This window comes from Perca fluviatilis, chromosome 3, assembly GCF_010015445.1.
Source record: "Perca fluviatilis chromosome 3, GENO_Pfluv_1.0, whole genome shotgun sequence".
In the NCBI taxonomy this organism is placed as follows: Eukaryota; Metazoa; Chordata; class Actinopteri; order Perciformes; family Percidae; genus Perca; species Perca fluviatilis.
In genome coordinates this window covers 23,573,427-23,595,846 of record NC_053114.1, presented here as the reverse complement: position 1 = coordinate 23,595,846, position 22,420 = coordinate 23,573,427, and the positions used below count along the sequence as shown (strand labels likewise).

General features: G+C 39.9%; 1 protein-coding gene across 2 annotated transcripts; it reads left to right on the top strand.

Annotated features, from left to right (window-relative positions):
* Positions 1–290: 290 nt before the first annotated feature.
* Positions 291–21,793, top strand: strc1 (stereocilin 1). Of its 2 annotated transcripts, none has more exons than XM_039794648.1 (29): positions 291–951; positions 1,453–2,142; positions 2,229–2,253; positions 2,754–4,143; positions 4,415–5,242; positions 5,914–5,979; positions 6,637–6,747; positions 6,931–7,085; positions 8,772–8,958; positions 9,786–9,901; positions 10,615–10,744; positions 10,876–11,058; positions 11,700–11,738; positions 11,837–12,007; positions 12,958–13,098; positions 13,977–14,038; positions 14,131–14,266; positions 14,954–15,042; positions 15,377–15,512; positions 15,693–15,889; positions 16,512–16,602; positions 16,907–17,078; positions 17,652–17,827; positions 17,975–18,130; positions 18,984–19,126; positions 19,274–19,422; positions 19,822–19,919; positions 20,073–20,223; positions 21,241–21,793. In XM_039794648.1, exons 1-29 carry the CDS (start codon positions 897–899, stop codon positions 21,345–21,347), a joined length of 6,150 nt encoding a protein of 2,049 aa, XP_039650582.1. In that variant the 5' UTR covers positions 291–896; the 3' UTR covers positions 21,348–21,793. The 2 variants fall into 2 exon arrangements, with proteins under 2 accessions (XP_039650582.1, XP_039650581.1); XM_039794647.1 differs by having other exon boundaries at positions 21,238–21,793.
* The last annotated feature ends 627 nt before the right edge of the window (positions 21,794–22,420 follow it).

The following is a 22,420-nucleotide window of genomic DNA, read 5'->3' as shown; positions in this document are numbered from 1 at the left end:
GTTTTGTCTCTAAAGTTTATAACAATTGAATTTCTACTATAGTTGCGCTTTATGTCTTCAGTGAAAGCATACAGCCGTTAGTTTTAGTTAATAGCCTAGCAGTTAGTAACACTAACTTTTTTTGTTAGTTATTTTCATTTAAGGTGTAAATGTTATTTGTTTAAAAACTTAATATCTTAATATGTAGGAAAGGTTACTATTTACAAAAAAAAGTCCCATATTTTCTGATATAAAACAAAAATTGAAAACGGGGGGAGGGGGGTCGTTTGCTATGACCTTCGTCTTGACTAGCCTAGCCTAGCTAAATAAACGCTCTTTGACAATCTGAGCCACCTCACCGCGCCATCAGGCTCTATGTGGGAGTTGTAAGTAGCCTACTAGTCCACAATATTTTTTGCAGCAGATGTCTTGTTAATCCTCCAGCAGTTAGTTTGGTGTCTTCTGGCTCCTCCGACAGGACTCTGCTTTCATTCTCAGGAGTTGATCACCACACACCATGAATAATTCAGCAGCGATGGCCGGGCTTGTTGCCGAAATCCAAATCCCTTCTGCGTTTCACAGCCCTCATTTCGCACCTCCTTCTCCCCCTTCACCGGTGTCCGTAATGACGCTGCTCCCAGTGCAGGTGTAGAGTTGCAGGTAGACACGGAGCTCCGCAGCCTCTGAGAGCAGAGTGGCAACCATGAAGTTAGAGGGATGAGCGACAGCTTGTTGAATCCTGACTCTGTATGCTACAGTTCACCAATATGAATCCTGTACTCAACCCTATTCTTCTGGCTCAGCTGAACATCACTACTATAGCCACAGGATAAAACAACGTGGATTATTTTATTGTATTTTATTACTACTATTATTATTATTATTATTATCTGGAGTGGTTGCCTGCTTCCATTTGAATGAGGGCACTTACAATGTGGTCGACACCAGCTGCATGCATGTGCATCCTGTTTGGTAAGTAGGCTACAAAATAATATTTCAGAAAGCTTTCAGACTGTATTGTCTAAATAACAAATGTAGTAATACAGAACCTTTTCACTGAGATGGCAATATTAGCCCGTATGTGATCAATTTCTTGATAAGCAAAGCTAAATTATCAGTAGGCCTACTAACTGTTAATAAAGCTTTGCATGAGAAAGAAGTGCTTGTTATAAGACTTATTTATGCTTATACATAACAGCCATAGATTATAAATGGGATACAGCTAACGTAATATTTGTCTGTTAAATATAGTAGGCTATTTTACTAAGCCTGGAAAGGATTTTCTTTTCTTTTTTTTTTGTCATATCTGCAAATTACGTTTCCAACCTGGTTAAATAAAGTTTAAAACAAAATAAATGTCAGATCTCTATGTTTTGAGTTTTCAATTTTACAATAGGAAAGAGTAGATAGGCCTACACGTTATCACAGAAATTAATATTTCCTTAATATAATTTTTTTTCTTAATATCTACAGGGATCATATGCGATGTCAGGCAAGTGAATTCACAACCCACATTAATACAAAGAACGTCTGACCAGACTCCTGACGATGCCACCAAATTAGAGGGAGACATCAAGGAAGTTATTAATCAAATCCACTCTTTGTCCGGTGAAAATGCGAACACGCGCAGCATCGGCGTCTCTTCGTTTTCTGACTTTAGTGCATATTATGATATTCTGAGTAACTTAATTGCTGTCTTTCAACCAATGGTGAGAGAACGATACCTAGACGACTTTCCCAAATTGTTAGTTTGTATTCTGTCTGGGAGACAGGACTGTGGACTGGAGGCAGAACTGACAAAGACCGTGTCCCTGGAGTTAGGAAAGCCACTGCTGATGTTGGTGTCGTCTCTGAGATCCCAGACATGCAGTCCACTGAGCAGGGACGGAGAGTCCAACAGCTTCCTGAGGGCCTACATCAGCCTGGCGGAATCAGCCTCTGCAGCGTTCCACGGTTTTCAGCAAACATTTACAAATATACTGTCAAGTGTCCCTCTTTCTGGGAAGTTGATAAGTGCTGTGAGTGGCCTTGTGGATGCAGCTGTGACGTATGTCTCAAATTTCATGGCAACTGTACTCCAAATACCTATGGACTATATCCAAATAGCGTTACAGTTTGGAATCAGAATACCATCTTTAGATGGAAAAGAGGCCTGTGAGCAAGGTAAAATTCGCATTAATATAAACGTTTTAGCAGTGCCGTCATTTCGTTATGCTAATTAGGCTACATTTTCCCCACTTGTTCTGCAGGAGATCTCAAGCAGCTCATTATGTGGTAAGTCATTAGTGAAATTCACATAGACCCTTTTTCCATATTAAGGCTAAACAAAAAATAAATACATAAATAAAAGACAAAGGCAGGCTACAACAAGCATGTGTAAACGCCGAATGTCACGCTGTTGAGTTTACAGACTGCAGTTTACATAAACTCACCAACACCTGCCAAACTAATGCACAAATGTATAAATAAATAAATAAAATATGATTTCTCAAGTTGAAATCATTAAAATTGTGTTTGATTGTAAGATTATATAAAATAAAAAGTGTAGCAATCAACCAACAAAAGCACTGAAAAAGGAAAACTACTAGCTAGCAAACAATAATATAAGCAACAAAGGATTATTATTATTATTATTATTATTATTATTATTACTATTTAATATCTCCCTCCATGTGTCATATAAGTAATACATATGCATACATCTGTATGCATTTTAGTAAATATTATCGTGTTAATGAAATAATCTGTAACAATTAAATTCCTGTTTTCTTTAGGGGAATAAACAACAATGTGAGCTGGTCCTTCAGTAACTCCATCATTGACGTCCTCCTGGATATCTATCTGGGTCCTGGGCAGTCTATGTGCACATATCCAGGGCCAGAGTGCCAGAATCCTCCCGGTGTCCCCTTCCAGCGCAGCGTCCCGGAGGCAAAAGACGGCACTGATATCAACCCCGACATCCTTCTCAAGTGTGATCGCCACAACCTGGTCGGGCTCAATGACACGCTGTGTGCTGACATCATCACGGGGTCAAGAGTGGGGTCCTCTGCATCTGTGCACACCTTTTGCCAGGCGCTCAGCTCCCTCAGCCCTAACCAGATAGAGCATGTGTGGAGCAACATGTGTTATGTTATTCAAACACTGGTGTCCCCGCTCCTCAGCAGGTCATCTGACTGCAGCGTTGGGGACACACAGCCTTCCCCTGCCGTCACCCCTTCCTTTGAAACTCTTCCCATCCCTGGTTCTGCACCTCAACGAGTAGTCAGAGAAGCCTCCAACCTCAAACAGCTCGCCTGTAACTACAACAACTGGCTGGAAAACAAGGCGGTGGACGCTGTCCTTGTGTCACTGTGCAGCGATAACGAATATAGGGAGTTTGTGAAGCAGGTTTGTAACAATGCTACGTTGATGAGGAAGCTGCTCTCAAATCAGATGAACAGCTGGCTGTATGGATACTGTGCCAACTCCTCTGCAGACCCTGGGTACATGGTGAGTCAATTCTGCTTGTATGAGCAGTGGATCAACCAGCCCTCAGTCCTGGTGGACCCCTCCTTACTGGAGTTCTGCATGACCCTGGACAGTTTCAGACTGACCCAACTAATCTGTGACCACACCGGATTCTTCTTGCTTTTATTCTCCAACCCTGAAAATGGGCGGTTTATGCCAAACTGCACACGCCTACCCCCTCCACCACCATTCCCCAACATGAATTCATTAATATTAGATTCTTGTCGTTACTCGGAGTGGCACGATGTGATGCAAATTACCATCGACGTTTTGTCACAGTGCATTCTCTTCGATCAGGGTGGTTTTACTAAAGAGGTTTGCTCGAACAAAACTTTTCTGAACAGTCTGCTGCGTAATAAAGCAAATGCCTGGCTGGAGAGTCACTGCAACTCCTCTCTCACCTTTCCACCCCCTGAGCCAACTCAGACCCAGGCCTTTAGTATCGCAAGCTGGTGCGACTACTACACGTGGGGAGATCGGCAGGTGGACGATTCAGTTGTCGGCCTCTGTTGGGAGTACGATCAGCTTGCTTTTCAGAAGAATGTCTGCTGCAAAGCGTCTGTGTTTGAAAAGCTGTTACAAGACCCTCTGAACAAATGGCTGACATCAGTCTGCACAGACATGAAGGAAATAGAGGAAGTAGCAGTGTTATCACAGGTGGGTTTTTATCCTGGATGACATGGATTTGTGTATCCAAAGTCTATCAACTTGCATGCACTAAAAGAATGACAAGTCCCATATATGAGTCTTGAGCTCTATATGCGCTCATGTATACTGTATATCCACAATATAAAAAAAACTAGTATTAGCAGTATCAATCACTAGATGGACAGTAAACCGTTAGAAAAATCAAGTTAAAATGTTCTTTTAAAACTCAGTAGTATAGAATTTCTTTCTAAAGTTGTATTCACAACCATCTTTGCTTTAGGTGTGCAGGTACTCTGACTGGACCCGTCCCATCATCGTTGACATGACTGATCTAGCTCTCTGCACTGAGATCGACCCACTTAACTTCACCTCCAAAGTCTGCGCCAATGACACAATCCTCCAGAACCTGTTGGCCAATCAGGACAACACCTGGTTAATACAGTTCTGTGCCAACCGTTCAAACCCAGTGGTATCTCCTGGTGGAAATAGGGGACAAGTAGGCCTGACTGGATTCAACCCAGCAGAGCAGTGCCAGTACTCCAGCTGGAGCATTTCTCTTCCAGATGCAGCACTCCTGACTCTCTGCTGGCAGCACGACCAGACAAGTTTTGTCTCCTCCATTTGCCCTAACGCTGGTCTTCTCTTTCTGCTGTCCCGGGAGCCTTCTAGCTTGTGGGTGGGCAGCATGTGTACCACCTACTCCAACTACATCACTAGCACCACCACCAACAGCACCACCACCACCACAGACCCTAATTTTTGCCTGGCCAGAAGCCTGGTGAGACAGTTCAACTGGACCTGCTCAGCTGACTTCACGTCAGCCTGCCAGCCCGGGGCCAGTCAGAATATGGCCCTGCAGATGGTGGTGCGCTGCTGGGTGGAGGATAGGAGGACCAGGGTGAATGATGTGCTGACTCCACCTGTGGCCACTATGTTGGATCAGGCAGTTAGCATTACTGTGGTGATCCTGTTAGCCCTGGAGGAGGTCCAGAACACCTCACTGCATGTCACTGAGAACATAAGACTGAGTGTGTTAGGGTCTGTAGTTCGCTATCTCGAAAGGGAAAACAACTTTGACAAAAAAAGGGTGTTGCTGCAGTGCTTTGGGGTAGGTAGTAGGTAATTTAATTACCAATTAACAATTAAATGTCCTATGTTGAAAATGTCACTTAAGTAAAAGTATTATTAGCAAAATATGCTTAAACTAACAAAAGTAAAAGTACTTACAATAAAAAAGTCCCCTAAAATGAAAATATTCAAGTACCTCAACTTCTACTTGAGTACAGCAGTTCAGTAAATGTACCTTGATACATTCCAATCCTGCTTTCTATATTATTTGTTACTATTTATACTGTATGAATGACTAATGAAGTATATTTTAGTAATGTATTCTGTAGGTTAATCAGAGCATAGTGTGAATAGAGATTCTCCCTCATGTTTTATTAATTTAGGCTCAATCAGTTTATGTGTGGAACAATTCATTGACTTTATAGTTTATCCACTCATTAATCCAAATCAGTTTAGCGTCATTGTATAGCAGCTGACCTCCTGTGTACAGCCTACAGCTGGTGTACGGTTACACTCCTGTCATCGATATGGACATACTGATTCTCTTCCTCTGGGTGTAATCTCTACTGGCTCACACTTGATTTGACAATTACAGTAATGTGTTTAACAGCAGACTCACAGATTATGTAGTGACATTAATAGCCCTGTTAAGTGTGTGTGTGTGTGTGTGTGTGTGTGTGTGGTGTGTGTGTGTGTGTGTCCCTTCTGTAGAGAGTCTTAACCAGCTTGATGCAGACAGCAAGAGACGTGACCAGTAATGAATTCTCCGTCATTAAGGTGATTTATACCACACCTTAAATGTTATTTTAAGTTAAAGTCAGTCTGTCTGTTGGTCCAACACTTTTGGTCCAGACTTAAAGATCTCAACAGTTATTGGATGGATTTTCCATGAAATTCTGTACAGACGTTAATGGTCCACAGAGGATGAATCCTAATGACCTTTCTGACGTTCCTCTAGTGCCACCAGTAGGTCAAAGTTTTCACTTATCCTGTAAAATATCTTCACATCTACTAGATGTATTGGCTCAAACATTTCTTGCAGACATTCATGGTCTCAAGACAATGTGTTATACTAACTTTTCCTTTAGCTCAATCATGACTTTGACATTTGTGGTTTTGAGTGACATTTCTCAACATGAAGTTAAGTACACACATTCATATCCCCCTCAGGATGAATTGTAATAACTTTGGTAACACCCTAACTCTCTGGCACCATCATAAGTTATGATGCATAATGTCAAAATTTAAAACAAGCATTGTCATTGTGAGCATGTCAGCATCCTGACATTACCTTTTAGCTCAAAGCACAGCTGAGCCTAGGTACAGCCTCACAGAGATGCTAGCATGGCTGTAGATTTTTAGGCTTGTATAATACAAGCTTGTACACTCGTGTTTTTAATGTTTATTTGGACTAATTTCCTTGTGTGTGTCCAGGAGTACTTCAGTATACCGCTGAGCAGCCTGAGCTCAGTGCTCAGTTCAGCTCACATCACCACCGTCAGACTGGTTCTTCAGTACTACAGCATAAACAAGGATACACTGCAGGTGAATAAGCACACACAACCATGTGAAATCTACACCGACCACAGCTGTCTTTTCCTGTTTCTTCCTGGAATTCTTAGTTCTCTGTTTCACTGCTGTATCGTCTGTTTTAGTCTAAGTTGAACATAGTACACAGTTTTGCGTTGTTGCTGACACAGAACTGGTATTTGTTTCTGTTGTTTTCAGTTGCCGGTTAAGTACCTGTCCACCATGGTGTCAGTGTTGTTCCAGACCCACCTGGTAAAAGATGGTAGTCTCTTCCCTGAGCTGGCTCCCCTGCTAGCTGCAGCCAGCCCAGCTGACATCGAAGCTTTGCCCTCACTGCAGAACAACAGCAATGTGTAAGTGATGGTATCACCTAATCATTTCTAATAGGGCTGCACAATCTATTGTTTTTTATCGTCATCGCGATATCAACTGGTGCAATAAACACATCGCGAAAGGCTGCGACATATCGCAAAAGACATTCTGAGATTTTTTTGTTAGTTAAAATATCAGTAGAAAACTGCACTTTAAAATTTAACTTTTTTGTGGTGCCTAATATTCAATTCAATGTTCAATAAAAGAATGTTGGAAATGATTTCCCTTCATTTGTTTCAAACTCAACAAGCTATTTGTTGTATTTTAGCAGAATACTGAAAGCAGCTGAAAGGCAGAACTAATATCTTTTTTATTTTTTGCAAGTAATATAGTTATCGCGATATTCAACAGCGTTTTCGCATATTACATATTTTCCTCATATCATGCAACCCTAATTTCCAATGACCAGATACTCATAAGTAATGAGCCCAATACTCATTAAAACAATGGTGCCTTTATTAGTGACTATTATGGCACTTATTCTAACAGCAGTATTATTTATGTGGTGCATTGGTGTGTGAATGATGATGATTGTTTCCTTGTTTTCTTAAAGAGTAATTTGTGATGCTGTTTAAGTTTGTACGCATGATGTTATTATTAAAGGAACATGTGTTTCCTGGAACAATTTAAATTAGTTTAAAGTAGTTGTTTTTCGTGGCCGGGTTCGGGTTGGATCAGTGGGTAGAGCAGGCGCACGTGTGCTTGGAGGTTTGTGCCTTGGCGCAGAGGTCCAGGGTACGAGTCCGACCTGTGGAGATTTCCTGCATGTCTTCCCCCTCTCTCTCTCCCCTTTCTCACCTAGCTGTTTTATCGAATACAGGCGGAAAAGCCCACATTTTTCATTTCTAAGATGCCATTCTCCATGCATGTTGTCAGTACAGTTTTTCTCTGTGTTACATCTGCCAAGAGTATGATTTATTTAAATCACGCAATCTCACTTTGCTACATACATAATGTTTCACTCTGAACACAGCACTGGTGTCTGGCTTTTGCAAGAAGTGATGTGTCATTGTGCCCCGAGGTGCCAGCAACATGCATTATACATAGAAAGTAAAGGAAACTAGTTAACTGATAAGATTTCAATCTAGAAAGGGCTCATGTGTGTGGAGGTATTTGCTGTCGATTCAACAAGAATGAGCTATTAAATATAGAAGAGCAAGGAATTCTTAGTTATGCTTTGGTCTTTACTATCTGTAAATCTAACTGTAAATTCAAGCCAAACTTAATATTCTCTGAAGGGAAGTTTTGTCTGCAGACAGTGCACATATAGAACAAACACAAGTACAAAACACATACTGTATCATAGTATCACAGTCAAACTTTTTGTTTCTTTTCTTTAGATGTGCTAATAAGATTATTCTTTTTAACCTTTAGACGGAGTCAGGCTAGCTATTTCCAGTCTTTATGCTAAGATAAGTTTATTGCTTCCTGACTTTAGATTTGTACGTGACATATAGAGCAGATGCCAAATCTTTCCTTTATTATTTGTATCTGGCTTAGAGTAATAAATGGTACGTTTTCCCTTCCCCAAACCTCCCACTGTTTGAATTTCTTAAATGCAATCCTTTCAAGGCACTTGCAAATATTCAATAAAACTGTTACAAAGCAACAGTTCCAGCATATCACACAAAACTTTCTTCTTTTTTTATTTACATTCTTTTTTCTAGGAGGGAGACCATTAACAGACACTTGGGAGATATGACTCTGGACCAGCGAAGGGCATTTGGCTTGTGGTACAGCAGAGGTATGCCCCCCTCCAACATCATCAGAGCTCAACAGTCATTCATCAGGGACACTGGAAACCTGATCGCCTACTTGCCCTTCTACAACTTCCAACACCTCTCATCTGCTCAGGTAACAGCCCTCTGAGCTCTGACACCTGGCTGGGAAACCTGAGAAGCCAGGACTCAGTCAGTTCGATTAGCCTCCGGGCACAGCAGAGCTATCTGTCACATACTGGTCAAAGGAAAGACAGACAGACTCTTCTTTCTCTGTGACCACCAATGTGTCATATGCTTGTAGCTAATGTTCAATAAGTAAAGATAGGAACACATGAATTAAGAATGACCCGAAGATAAAGGAGTTACTTACCTTTCAGTGCTAAACTATGAATTCAAAAGGCTTTAAAGGAATAGTTTGGCATTTTGGGAAGTACACTTACTCGCTTTCTTAAATATGAAGCTACAGCCAGTTAGTAAAACTAACTAACTAAGCCAGCTTAGTTTAGTGCAAACCCACAGTACAACCACAAAAAGCCTAGTTGTTTTGAAATGCTTTTGTACGGATTTGATAAACAAGATATAACTTCGTAATTTTTTTGCTTTAGAGGTGCTTTAGACAGATTTGTTACCTTTGGACAGAGCCAGGCTAGCTGCTTCCCCCTGTTTCAAGTCTTTATGCTGAGCTAAGCTAACACAAGGACATGATAGTGGTATCAACCTATTCATCTGTGCCTAGCATATATTAGTGAGTGTAAAGTATTTCCCCAAGGTCGCAAATAAGCATATTTCTGGAAAATGTCAAACTGTTGCTTTGAATGAGTAAATGATTCTGTAGGATATGAAGACAGCTGAATTATTTCTTCCCTAATATGTATTTCTCACATTTTCCAAAACTAATTAATGTAACATAACATATTCAGACAGAGAAGTTACACATGTATTTCTTTAATGTTTCCACAGCTGTTGGATGGGCTGGATGTGTTGCTGAGAAACAGCCTCACTTCTCTAAAGCAAGAGTTCATAGCTTACAGTATCATCAGCACCTACAGAAACCTGACAGCTCAGGATTTTACCAGGTTGGAAATGATTGTCCATGTACACTGTTTATTAGACATGAGCTCAGTAGGTGTAACCGTAGATATCGTAGAACGTGGCAAACAAACATTGATATTTAGTTTGATTAATTTAGAATTATTTTTAGGTACATTTTGACCCCTGTTATTATACTAAATGGCCTAAGTGTAAAGCATGTTAACAGATTGTTTGTGTGTTGCTTCCATTATTGGATAATGTTACATGAATATGAACGGTAATATACACTATATGTATTGATAAATTAGAAAAAAACAACTGAATACAACTGACACCCTAAAATATGGCGGAATAAAATGAAAATAATTAGTCAATGATTTTGATTCAGCAACCATTTAACTTCAAAAAAGAAAAAAGAAAACAAAGATGACTATTTTGCACAACTTACAGTGGCCTAGTGGAGATCTAGGAGAGTGGAGAACAGTCTGAAACAAAGTGTCTTTTTTATTTTTATTTAAATAAATAGATATTTAATCTAGAGACCCAGCAGAAACATCGACCGCAAAGGTAACATATTACTATGTAAACTATTAACTTCATCACTTCTTTTGCTTTTGTGGACTTAAACGTCTTACAAATGTATTATGATCATATGGGCGACGATGAATGATGAACAAAATGTATATCTACATTTTTTGAAGGAAACCTCTCATCTGCTCTCAGATGTTTGTTGTTAAAACAGTGTTTGTAATTTTAGGCTGGGTAATCTCTCATGCCTGGCAGACCCTGAGGACCTCCTTGTGTACAAAGACACTGTGGTCTTCAGTGTCATCCGGGACATCGTTATGAACTGCTCACGAGAGGGACTCAGTCTGCCCAGCCGTCTGGTAGGAACAAAGAAATGACTGTCTGGTTTCTTTATTGTTTTTAATATGTGTGCTTTCATTTAACAATTGCATTTAAGGAGTATTTATAAAATATATGCTGTATCTGTTCTTGTTCTGAACCTCATATCCAGATTTCTAGTTTGTTACTGAACACCACAGAATTAAAGGTCCCCTCTTCGCTCAGTCCTGATCGACTAGCAGAGCTCGGCCACCTCCTGCCCTTGGTGGGTGTGACTTTCCTGCAGGGTCTCACCCCGTCGCAGCTGCTTGCTGCCCTCCCTGCCCTCAACTCTGTGTCATTCAGCCCTGCACAGGTAGAGGAGCGTATTCAACCTGTAATGTACAGTTGAAGATGTACTGTAGGAATTATCATCTACAGTATAACTTGATTTCTATTGCCATTTAACATTTAGTGTTTAAATACATCTCTGGGGTTTAGTCTGTCCTTTTCACTGCATAAGCCCCTATTTGTTATACATGGTTGGGTTTCCTGACAGCTGGTGGGGCTTTTTGACTTGAGGAACAGCTGACAGGCAGTCGTTCTTCAGCACACTGACCCCTGAGGTGAGGCAAAGACCTGAGCTTTACTTCACCCTCAGCTATCATCTGAACTAGACTTTTACTTTTACCTGCGCCTCACAGCTGTTGTCTTGCTTTTATATGTCATAAAGGAGTCTTGAGAGGATTAACCTCTTCAAACCTACAGACAGTTTGTCGGGTCCATCATAACAATAATGTTGTGTGGGCAAATGTTCAAGCCCCACAGAACTTTATTTTATATTCTAGGAAATAGTGAAATAATGGTGAAGACAGCATCTTGGATTTGAATATTTCACCCATTATAAATCAGTGATACAGAGCTGGAGCAAGTGAGGAAAACCAGTCAATTACTAATTAAAATGACCACTTTAAACGTAATTCCTTTTTATTAATGTGCTGTCTTTCTGTTTTTCAGGCTTCCATAATTGTAGACAAGATGTCTTCAATTAGCACTGTGAGTAATTTGTAAACACATCACATTGTGAATTAAGTACAGAGAAGCCATCTGCATTTGTGTCTCCTGAGCCTCACACCTTCCTCCCCTCTGCCCAGCTGACTGCTCCAGGCCAGCTGCAGCAGCTCGGCTCCCTCATTGTGGGAATAAAGACGGAGACCTTGTTGACCCTCACCTCTGACAGGCTGCTGTCATCCCTGCCCGCCATGGCCCAACACACACCAAGCCTAAGCCCACCACAAGCCAATGCTATCTCCACCAAACTATGGGTACAACACACACACACACACACACACACACACACACGCACACACACACACACACACACACACACACACACACACACACACACACCAACACACACACACACACGCTAGGAGCGGGGAGACACATTCATATTGATTTGAAGATTTTTATGGAAAAATCCCAATTTTCAAGTTTTATCAATGTAAGGCAGGGGTTTCAAACTCAATTTCACTAAGGGCCACACTAGAAAATGAGAATCACATTAAAGGAACACGCCGACTTATTGGGAATTTAGCTTATTCACCGTAACCCCCAGAGTAAGATGTAGTAAGTCGATACATACCCTTCTCATCTCCGTGCGTGTTGTAACGCTGTCTGACGGCTCCAGCATTAGCTTAGCCCAGCACAGATCCTGCAGGTAACTGGTTCCAACTAGCCTACTGCTCTGAATTGTGACAAAAGTGACAAAATAACGCCAACATGTTCCTATTTACATGTTGTGAATTGTAGAGTCACAGCGTGTACAAAAAACAACGTAACATGAGACACAGCCATCTTCTATCCGTAAACAAACCGGGAACTATATTCTCAGACAAGCTTGCTGCGAGCATATCGCTCCGCCCAAGTACTATATTCTTCCACCTGAGAATATAGTTCCTGGTTTGTTTACGGTTAGTGCAGAATAAACTAGCCGTAGGCCTAGTTGCTATTGCACACACACTTCAATAAAGGAATGATGTACTTTTATTATAATGATATCTCTATGTATATTATATGTATGTCTTTTGTTTATCTATTGTATGATGTATTTTGGCTGTGTTGACTACTGTTTGCAAACCAAATTGCCACTCGGGGGACATTAAAGACTTTCCAATCCAGAATTGAACTGGTTAGCATATAAGAAAGGACGTAGGATCTGTACAGGACGGCTGCAACACTTCTCCTTGTGTTATCTCACCTCTTTCCTGACCAGGGCTTTCCAGAAGTAATCGGTTGGCTGGATGATGTGGAGCCTTTGCTCTATTGCACGCCCCTGCTCAGCATCCTGTCCAGGACTCGTCTTCTAGTGAACAACATCACCACTGCATCCACAAAACCCTGGAACACACAGCAGGTATCACACAGCCCATTTTGCATCGACACACAACATGGAAGCCATGGTATTCAAACGTTTTGCATACCATGGCTAATAAATGTGTTGCCTGCAGCTCATGATACATCATCACAGGGTGCATATGCAGAAAGGTAAACAGTTCAGCCAAAAAAAGTTTTTTGCCAAGTTGTTTTGTTTAGTCAAGTATCAGAGAAGCAAAAAAATATTCAGTATTTAACGACGAAAATGGAATATTTGAAGAAAATGAACCAACAATTAATCAATTAACTAACAAACAAATAATGGCTTAATGGCAATAATGGCAAGTCAGATCAGTTATGTAACATTAACTTAAAATTTTTAAAAAAAAAAAAAAAAAAAAAAGTAGTGAGATAAAAAAAAAAAAAAAACCTCCCCCCCCGTGGTGGAATATGGCCATTGAGTCAAAAAAAAAAAAAAAAATGGGTTAAATAAGAAAAAAAACTTCCACCCCATGGTGGAATATGGCCATTGAGTCTTTAATCAGTTCATAAACACCTGCTTGAAAGCATCTAACCGTGAGCCTGTGACTTTTACTTTGTGTTATGATCTCTTTGTGCTTCCTCTGATTAAGTGTGCTTCCTCTATTTGTCATCAGAAAGTGTGTATGACAGTATCTTGATTAACTGCTAAATTATTAAGTGGAGAAGCAAAAGCAAAGGCGTCATTGTTACTAATGAGACTTTGAATGGACCTGCCTGTGAATACAAACAACACAGACGCAACTATCATACACTATTCATATCACATTGCCCTTGTCTCTGATCATGAAAACTGGTTAAAAAAGCAGCCCAGAACCTGCATAAACCAGCATGTTACAACACTTAATGCAACATTTTTGTCTCCATTTTCTTCCACAGGCTCAAGCAATTTTCAAAGAAGTGCTTGAAACTAAACCAAACCTAATTAAACTAGATTTTCCGTAAGTACAATTTTGTAGGTTGGTTCTTTGAAGCCTTACAGATGATGTAACAGTTATGTGCATCTATTGACCCCACCTCTTCATGTAATCAGGAGTCTGGGAACAGTGGGTCAGGGTGTAAGCTGCAAGGTCTTACAGGAACGTTTCCGTGCTGATTCATCGCCTACTTCAGTGAGAAGAATCCTGGCCTTCCTCAAGCAGCAGCCTGGTCCTCTTCACACCTCACTGGTAAACTTAACCTGTTTAAATGGTGCCATTCTACTAGTCTATTATATTTCAAATTAGACTTCATTAAAAATTTTTTGTATATAATAGACATGTGATATATGTCCTTAGTCATGCGTGTTTGTTATTTACCAGTGTTGGGAGTAACGGCGTTTAAGTATAATGGCATTACTAACGGCGTTATTTTTTCAGTAACGGAGTAATCTAATTAATTACTTTTCCCATCGTTGCAACGCCGTTATCGTTACTACAATTTAGTTGAATGAAGCGCTAGCTATCAGGATACACATCAGCTGCCTGGAGAGAGCAGGGGTGAGGATGATGACACCAAATGCGATGATGAGTGGCTGGGTGGGCGGATGCCCTGCTCATGCTGTCTCACTGCACGCTCTGACTACCACTAAACACAAGACAGCGACTATGGCGACGAGCCAGGGACATTCAAAGGTAGCGTTCTCGAACTGGAAGTACCGGCACTACTTCTCGCTCATTGAAATTAAAGGCAAGAGTGTTTATGTAACATGCACGCTATGCCCAGGAAAAATAATGTCACAGTTACTTTGCTGAGTAACTAATTACTTTTACAATGTGGTAACTGAGTTACTAACTCAATTACTTTTTGGGAGAAGTAATTTGTAACTGTAACTAATTACTTTTTTAAAGTAAGATGACCAACACTGTTCTTTACAGAAAACGTGTGTGATTGAGGAGCTGTACCAGTTTGAGTTCTTCTCTGAGCTGCTTAAAGATCTTGGAGCTGAGATTGCACTGTCAATGCCGTAAGTCAGAAACTGACATTAATCACTCCACTATTAATGTGTTAACACCATTTTCAGATATTTCAAAATGATTGCAGGAGAATGGCCATCTCATTATGAATAGATACAAATAGAACATGATGGCAGGAAAGATATGGGAAACTTGTCATGTTTGATCTACAAAAAAAAATAAGTCTAGTATATAAAGGATAGTATACTATAGTAATATTGAAGGTAAAAATGCCACTCCCTCCATTTGGAAATAAAATATGTAATAGATGTACCATTTATTGACTATATAATGATCAATATTCTTTGTCATTTTGTGTCTGTGTGTTTGTGTGTTTTTTTGCAGGGTGAGCACCATTAAGAAGTTTCCCACAGACATGATGGACACTCTAAGGAAGATGATCGTTCAGGACCCTCATCACTTTCTCTTGCTGTCTAGAACAAAACAGGAGCTGCTGGTGGACAAAATGGTGCAGAGAATGGTCAGTCCAGCCACACTGTGTTGCTGTACTGATCCCTTTCCTCTTTTAAAAAGGAAGAAGATGATGGAAAGCCAAGATTTTCAGTTTGAAAACAGAAAGATTTTTTAGGAGTTCAGCAGTGCAGAGATTGTCATATTTGTCATATATGTGTTGAGTGTTTTGTGGATTCTTTCTCTGCAGAGCATGTACACTGGGGTGTTCACTGAGCAGGAGTTTCGTTCACTGGGCATTATGGCAACGTTTGTGGTGGATGAGGTTTTCATTCAGTTGGACCGCAGCTTCTTCATCAACAATCTGGTTTTTCTACGGGGGCTCTGCTACAGCAGCAGCAAGATGGACATTGTGGCTCGTATCCTGCAGGAACCTGCCGCCTTCGGGTAACGTTATCACCTCAAACTGAAACTGAATTTTTAACTGATGGAATTAGATTGTTTTCAATGATTTATTCAACAATGGCTTTTTTTTTAACAACGAGGCAGTGTAACCATGCCATTACATATCTTATTTTGTTTATTGGAGATCCGTTATATAAGCCCGTGGCTTCTTGACCTCTCATGACACTTTTCTTTTTTCTTTATTTTTTTCAAATTCTGGATTTTATGCACGCTCTAATCAATGTGCAAAAAAACCCAACTACAATTCTTTTGCAGCTTTTGAATTTTCAGTTAAGCCAGAATCGTTGTAAAACACATTACAAGTTTGTGTTTTTTGTGTGAATTTGGCTTTGTGTTTATTATATTTTGCCATTATGTGAACTGAGTTAATCAGCAAATTTGTCAGTGTGTCTGATTAAGAAAACTTATGAAATCAGTCTTGTAGTAATGTACATTTAGAGTTCATCCAGTAGGGTTTTATAAGTGTGTGTGGGATTCCTAAACCTATACAGTAAGATATGCAAGTTTACAGTTAGGGAGGGAAACATGGAATTATGTATAGGAGGTTTCATATGACAAAAGCTCTACCAGGTAGGTGATGATATGTTCTTCTGTTTCTTCACAGCCCAATTAACAACTGGAACCAGACAACACTCAGTCAGGTGGACCGGTTTCTCTTCTTCCTGCCTGATGACAAACTGCAGGAGATTCCCCTGGTGAGTTTACTGCTGTATTTTTATTTGTTTGGTATAACATCTTCATTGCTCCTTAGATTGAGTAACATTTATAACTCATTCCTGTAACGGATTCATTCGATTTAAAGAAATCCATAGTGAGGCGTAGGCATTGATACTTGATCCCATGGCAGGTCATGCCAACAAAGGCTGTAAATAAATCACTCAGGTGTTACATCTCCAAATAGGTGTCAGGATAAGGTGGTGAAGTTCCTGTTTTCCCGTAAACCATCTGTGTGAGTCTCTACTCTCTACATATCCATATGTGTTGTTTGTGTTTCCACAGGCATTGATGACTGTGGGCCGTATAGAGAAGCTGTTCATGAGCCAGCGTCGGTGGGCACGTGGGGATGTGGGGATCTTCTGTTCAGACGAGAACGAGAGGAGGAGACTTTTTGAAAAGCAGCAGTTTGTTCTACAGTTTTTCCTGGGCTTCCTCAAAATCAATGCTGGATCACGTGAGCACCACTCTGGTTCCTAAAGTTTCTGAAATAACCCTAATGGTACACTTTAATGAATAGTTCGACATTTGAGGAAATACGCCATATGTCTAGAAGGCGGATATCACCCTCTTAGTTGTCCGTTCAAAAGGTTACCTCCCCTTTCTCTGCTTTGCCCGCCCAGAGAATTTGGCCCACCCATGAGAGAGAGACATCATGGCTTTCAAACGAGCAAAGTGGCAGTTGGTCAAGGCCACACCCCCACCCTCCACCTTGCCCCCCCCTCCTCTCTCCTCCTCAATAGCTACAGACACAGAAATGGCACATACTAAGGAGAGCTCATTGAGGGACTGGCTCCTAGTGGCTGTAATTCTGCACCAAGGCTGAATTTCGGGAAAGAGAGTTCAGATACAGTATTAGGGGACCACTAAGGTCTATATAAAAGCATCCAAAGAGCACCATGTTATGGAACCTTTAATGTACGACAGTTGTATCAAAATTATTGTAAGATTTTTTTTGTGAAGTATATGAAATTAGCTGTATGTCAACAGCATCTCCTGATCAGATATTTGTGTCTGTGTCCTCTACCAGCGACTCCTATGGTTCCTACTTGTGAGATTCTGAAAACAACAGCTGCCTCTGCCTGGACCTCCAACAGCCTGACCAGCATGTCTTCATCGGCCTTCTCCAACTGTCTGGAGCTGATGGGACGTGACCCGTTCCTTGCATCCTACCAGCGCATCCAGGTGCTCAACAAAGTCAAACAGGTGAGCTCCTTCTGTCGTCCACCTCAGACCATTTAACAACCTTTCAGATGTGTTTTATTATTATTATAGGCTGTACAGGGTAGCTACCCCTCGTCGGTCCAGACGTTAACACTGTGTGTCTGCTCTGTCTTTACTGGGTATGTGAAGATATACGGCCCCGCCTCGTCCTTCTCCCAGTCCGTGATCTCTCAGCTGGGTGGAATAGCGGTAGAGCTGTCACTAGGGGAGCTGAACAGCCTCCGACTGACTGAGCGAAGTAGCATCGCTGCTCTGGGTGCTGTCAGTGCCTGGAACAACAGACAGGTAGCTGCTTTGTCCGCAGAAATTAACATATCCCATAGATTTACCAGACTGCCTGCATTAACTCAATGTTGACCAAATATGCACTGTAGAAAAGACCAGAATATGACATTTTTTGATTTACCATTATCCAAAAAAGAAGTAAAATTCTAAAATGTGCCTAATTTCATGACAACTGAGAATTCTTGATTCTGATTTAGAAGCAGAGGTCAATTAATTTCTAGAAGTCAGACAGTATAGCCGGACACCTCTGATGCAGGTGTCTGTTTGTTGTTCTGCAGCAGTATTTAACTCCAAGCTTATAGCTGCTTAGTGAAAACCACACACAATTTTCGAACATGTTTGATATAAACAGAAATCAGTCATATAAGTAAATGAACGACTGGCAGTTTTTTGGCAAGTGACCATTGTATAAGTAGGATAATGTCCACATGTTCCACAATACACCTTTTTTACAGCAGACATTTTGACTTGTCCCAGCAAGATGGCTCAGTTCTAGTCTTAATGAGCTATTCCAGTAGGCCAGCATGGACAATAGCAGGACCTTCCCTAAGTGGAATGCAGCCATTATTTATGTTATTAAATACACCTGTGCTTTTCCTACTACGACATGTCAAAATGTCTGGTGTGAAAAGGTCTATTGCAATGGATGACAAGGAGACAGAGGATTACATAAAATGACCAGAACCAGTTAACGCCTCTCTAAAAAAAACAATAAAACAATATAACTGTCATCAAAGTAGAACTTTTTGCAGGGCTGTGTATAAGACTGCATTAGTTTTAGCAAGGTGTACCTAATAAACTGAGTGTATGTTTAAAGAGCATATCTGGATCATAATTCTTGTTGTCATCCTAGCTTTCTGCACTGTTTACCACCGTGTTAAACTCCACCAAGCAGAGTCCGAGCCAGCTTGACTCTAGCATAATGGTGGCGATGGGATACATTGTGTGTGGAGCTAAAACAACAGAGATGAATTCCTTCAATGCTGTAGAGTTCAGGTGAGCAGATTAAAAAAACAGACACTTTTATAGGCAATTATTAATGCCTTCTTTTTGAGAATGACTCTGCTGCTGACAATATTCAGTGATAGTAATTTCCCTTCCCTCCCCCACTCTCTGTGCTGTGTCTCCCCCTGGTGGCTGCAGTAAGGCGGTGCTCTGGCTGGGGCAGCTGAAGCTGTCCTGCTCAGAGGAGCAGCTGCTGGCTCTTGTTGGGCTGCTGGCCCACAGTCTTGCTTTTGGACCCATAAGTTCATGGGGAACCGATGTCTTCATTGAGATCGGAGTTCTGGCAGGTATTATGCATTCACTGTCTTCGCCATATGGCTTTTTACCAATTTACAATATTTTCACACCTGCATTCACGAATATTGTGAATGTATGTTAATTCTGTAGCTAATTGCACTGTAGACAGCTGTACTAAATCACATTGTGCAAGGAAAAAAGTGTCAGTTCTACATAGCATTAATTGGACATCTGATGTAATATCTGTCTGGCACAAGTATCTTATTTGTGTTCCTCAGTCAAATGCTATGTGTTCACAACCTTAACTTAAAGACATCTTGTTGTTATTATTTATTTTCTTGGCACTCTCTAAATTTATTCTGTGTCACTCTCTTATTGCTGGAGTGTTTTGGACTCAGGCAACCTTTGCGCTTCTTCACTCTATTTGAAACGTTTTGCACTTTTTACAGCTGGTCTTCCAGACATGGCGATGTCAGCTTTAGTGAAAGAGCAAATAGAAGGAATCACATCTACAGCTGTCTCAATGATACCACCTAATAAGTTTGCTGTAAGTCAACATTAATAAAACAAAAACAAAAAGGATTTCATCTATGTTCATGTTGGTGAATTTATTCTAACAAATCCTTATGTTTTCTTGTCTTGTCTCTGCCGTCTGCTCCTCTGTTTCTTTGTGTCTGTCTATTTTGTCATTTGCTCAAAGGTGGTGTTTAACCAGAGACAGATCAGCATGTTCTCCTATGAGCAGGCTACTGCAGTAACTAAGGAGCAGCTCTCTGCTCTGTCAGATGTTCAGAGGACAGCTCTGGCTCTGGTGTTAACACCGTGGGAAGACAGGCCTGTGAATTTCAGAGGTAAACCACTGCAATCTTTGAAACTCTTGTTGTCCACAGATGATTGTAAAGTATGCCAGTTTTCCAGAAGCTTACTTAATTTTTTGCTCTAACCGAAGTTGTGTCCCAATTCCATACTAATACTATACATGGCAGTATGTTATATACTAATATTTATAATATAGTGTCTTTGAAGTGAGTATACAAGAAATGCACTGTTTGCACTAAATGGAAATCATATAAGATGTGCACTGATAGAATTAACAAAATAAAATTAGACTATTACACTTCAACTACAAAGAAAAATCTTTTTTTTCTTTCAAATATGTAATCCTTTACTTTTCTTGTTTTCTTGTTTGCAATCATCCTGGAGCTGTCTCACCATCCTCTGCAATTTTTAAATTTTTTTCCTAGATGTAAGTAGCTCCTATATGTCCTCTGTGCATCTGCAGATATATCATACTCAAAAATCAAGCACATTTAAAATGCATATAGACATATTTGAGTTAACTTAAATCCCCTATGTGTAAAATGCTTTCAAATTTGGTGGAAGATGATGGCGAAAGATTTGTCTCAATCAATCCTGGTGTCTTTTTGTAAATTTCCACAATTTATTCTAAGTATACCACTTAGAGTCACCAAAGCCAGATATTGAATGCATTTTATACACAAAACCTCAGTTAGAGTAGTATGTAGTGTGGAATTGGGACGCATTATGGGACACAATTGGGGCTTTGATATGTGCTTCAATTATCTCACAATTGCATATATCTGAGAGTGATTGTGAGCGTATATGTATGATGATGTGCTTTACTAGGATTCAAAATCCTACATCATATAAAAAATAACAGAAACTTGAGATGCATATTTTTCATAACAGCTCTGAAAGAGAAATGTACAACTAATACTGGAATGTCAAAACCAAACAATGTTTTACAGTGTTTTCTGTTATGATTATGACATACAAAGGCTGAAAACACACAGGGATCATATATTGCATGGCTCTATATTCATATTGGTTTCACTGTGTTCAAGTAGGGAAGTCACTGGGGCTGGCACTGAGCCACAGTCCTCTGTGTCTCATACTGGGACTGCTGATGCTGCTGGTCCTGCCCTGCCCTGACCTGATCTGCCCTGGCTCATGACCCCACTCACCCCTGCTGGATCGGGAAACATCTCCTCACCCTCTTTAAAATAAGCAGCACTTCAAGACTTCTATATAGTGTATTTAATTATGAGATTGTAATTTATTTTGTGCAACTATAATTTATATATACATATCAACATTCAGCACTGAAGGAACCAAATGCATAGTTTAATTTAAAAAAAAAAATACATGTTCACAGTATAAACATAAACAAGTCCAACCAACACCCATAGAATTTTTTCTTGTTTATTTATTTATTTTTTGATAAAACTGTATGAACCCCTACTGTTCTGATGTATCCTTCTCAGGGATGTGACGCCATACCCAGAAAAACAACCCAAACACTTAAAAGAGTTAAATATAGTTATTATATAGTTATTATGAGCAAATCAAAGTTGTGTTGCAAACCTACAAAGTTATATATTTTTGTGAAATTATATAATATTTTTGTCACAACAGCTCTAATGTTTATTACATTTATATATTTGTGAGTTATCTTGATAAGATAACAGGTACATAATGCTCAATTATACCTGACTGTATTAGTTTTGGTCAACTTCAGTCTATTTTTGCTGTGAGTTTTGTATTGTTGTGCACACTTTCTGGTGTGATAAATATAGTCCTAAATTAATAAACTGAACCAATCTGCCTCTGATTGACTGTTTTAATATTAATATTAATACCTCACATCTGCAGTAATAATTTGAGTAATAATGTTTATACATAAATGGATGTTTATATATGATAATCCATGTGGACATTCAGCTTTCAACAAGAAAAGAAAACATACAGTGGACTCATTAAGTTATTAACAAACTATGTATATTAATTTATACTTATACTTTTGACTTTTTAAGTCAACATTATGCTTTACGTTAAATATTACAATTGTGGACATTAATCAACATTATGAGTCAATATTATGAGATAGTAAGCCAAGGTTCTGGCTTTTTAAGTTACTAGCTCATCATTTAGATTTACCATCTAAAAGCTTGACTTAAATCTGAAAATGTTGATGAAATTTTGACTAGGAAAAAATACCATTGTGTGGACAATCTGTTAAAATAATGT

Bases quoted from the DNA above. Each gene is read 5' to 3' on its own strand.
- strc1 (XM_039794647.1), top strand. From the start codon at position 897: ATGAGGGCACTTACAATGTGGTCGACACCAGCTGCATGCATGTGCATC. The intron at 11,059-11,699 runs GTAGAGGAGCGT...TCTGTTTTTCAG, and splicing joins TGTCATTCAGCCCTGCACAG to GCTTCCATAATTGTAGACAA. The intron at 15,043-15,376 runs GTAAGTCAGAAA...GTTTTTTTGCAG, and splicing joins GAGATTGCACTGTCAATGCC to GGTGAGCACCATTAAGAAGT.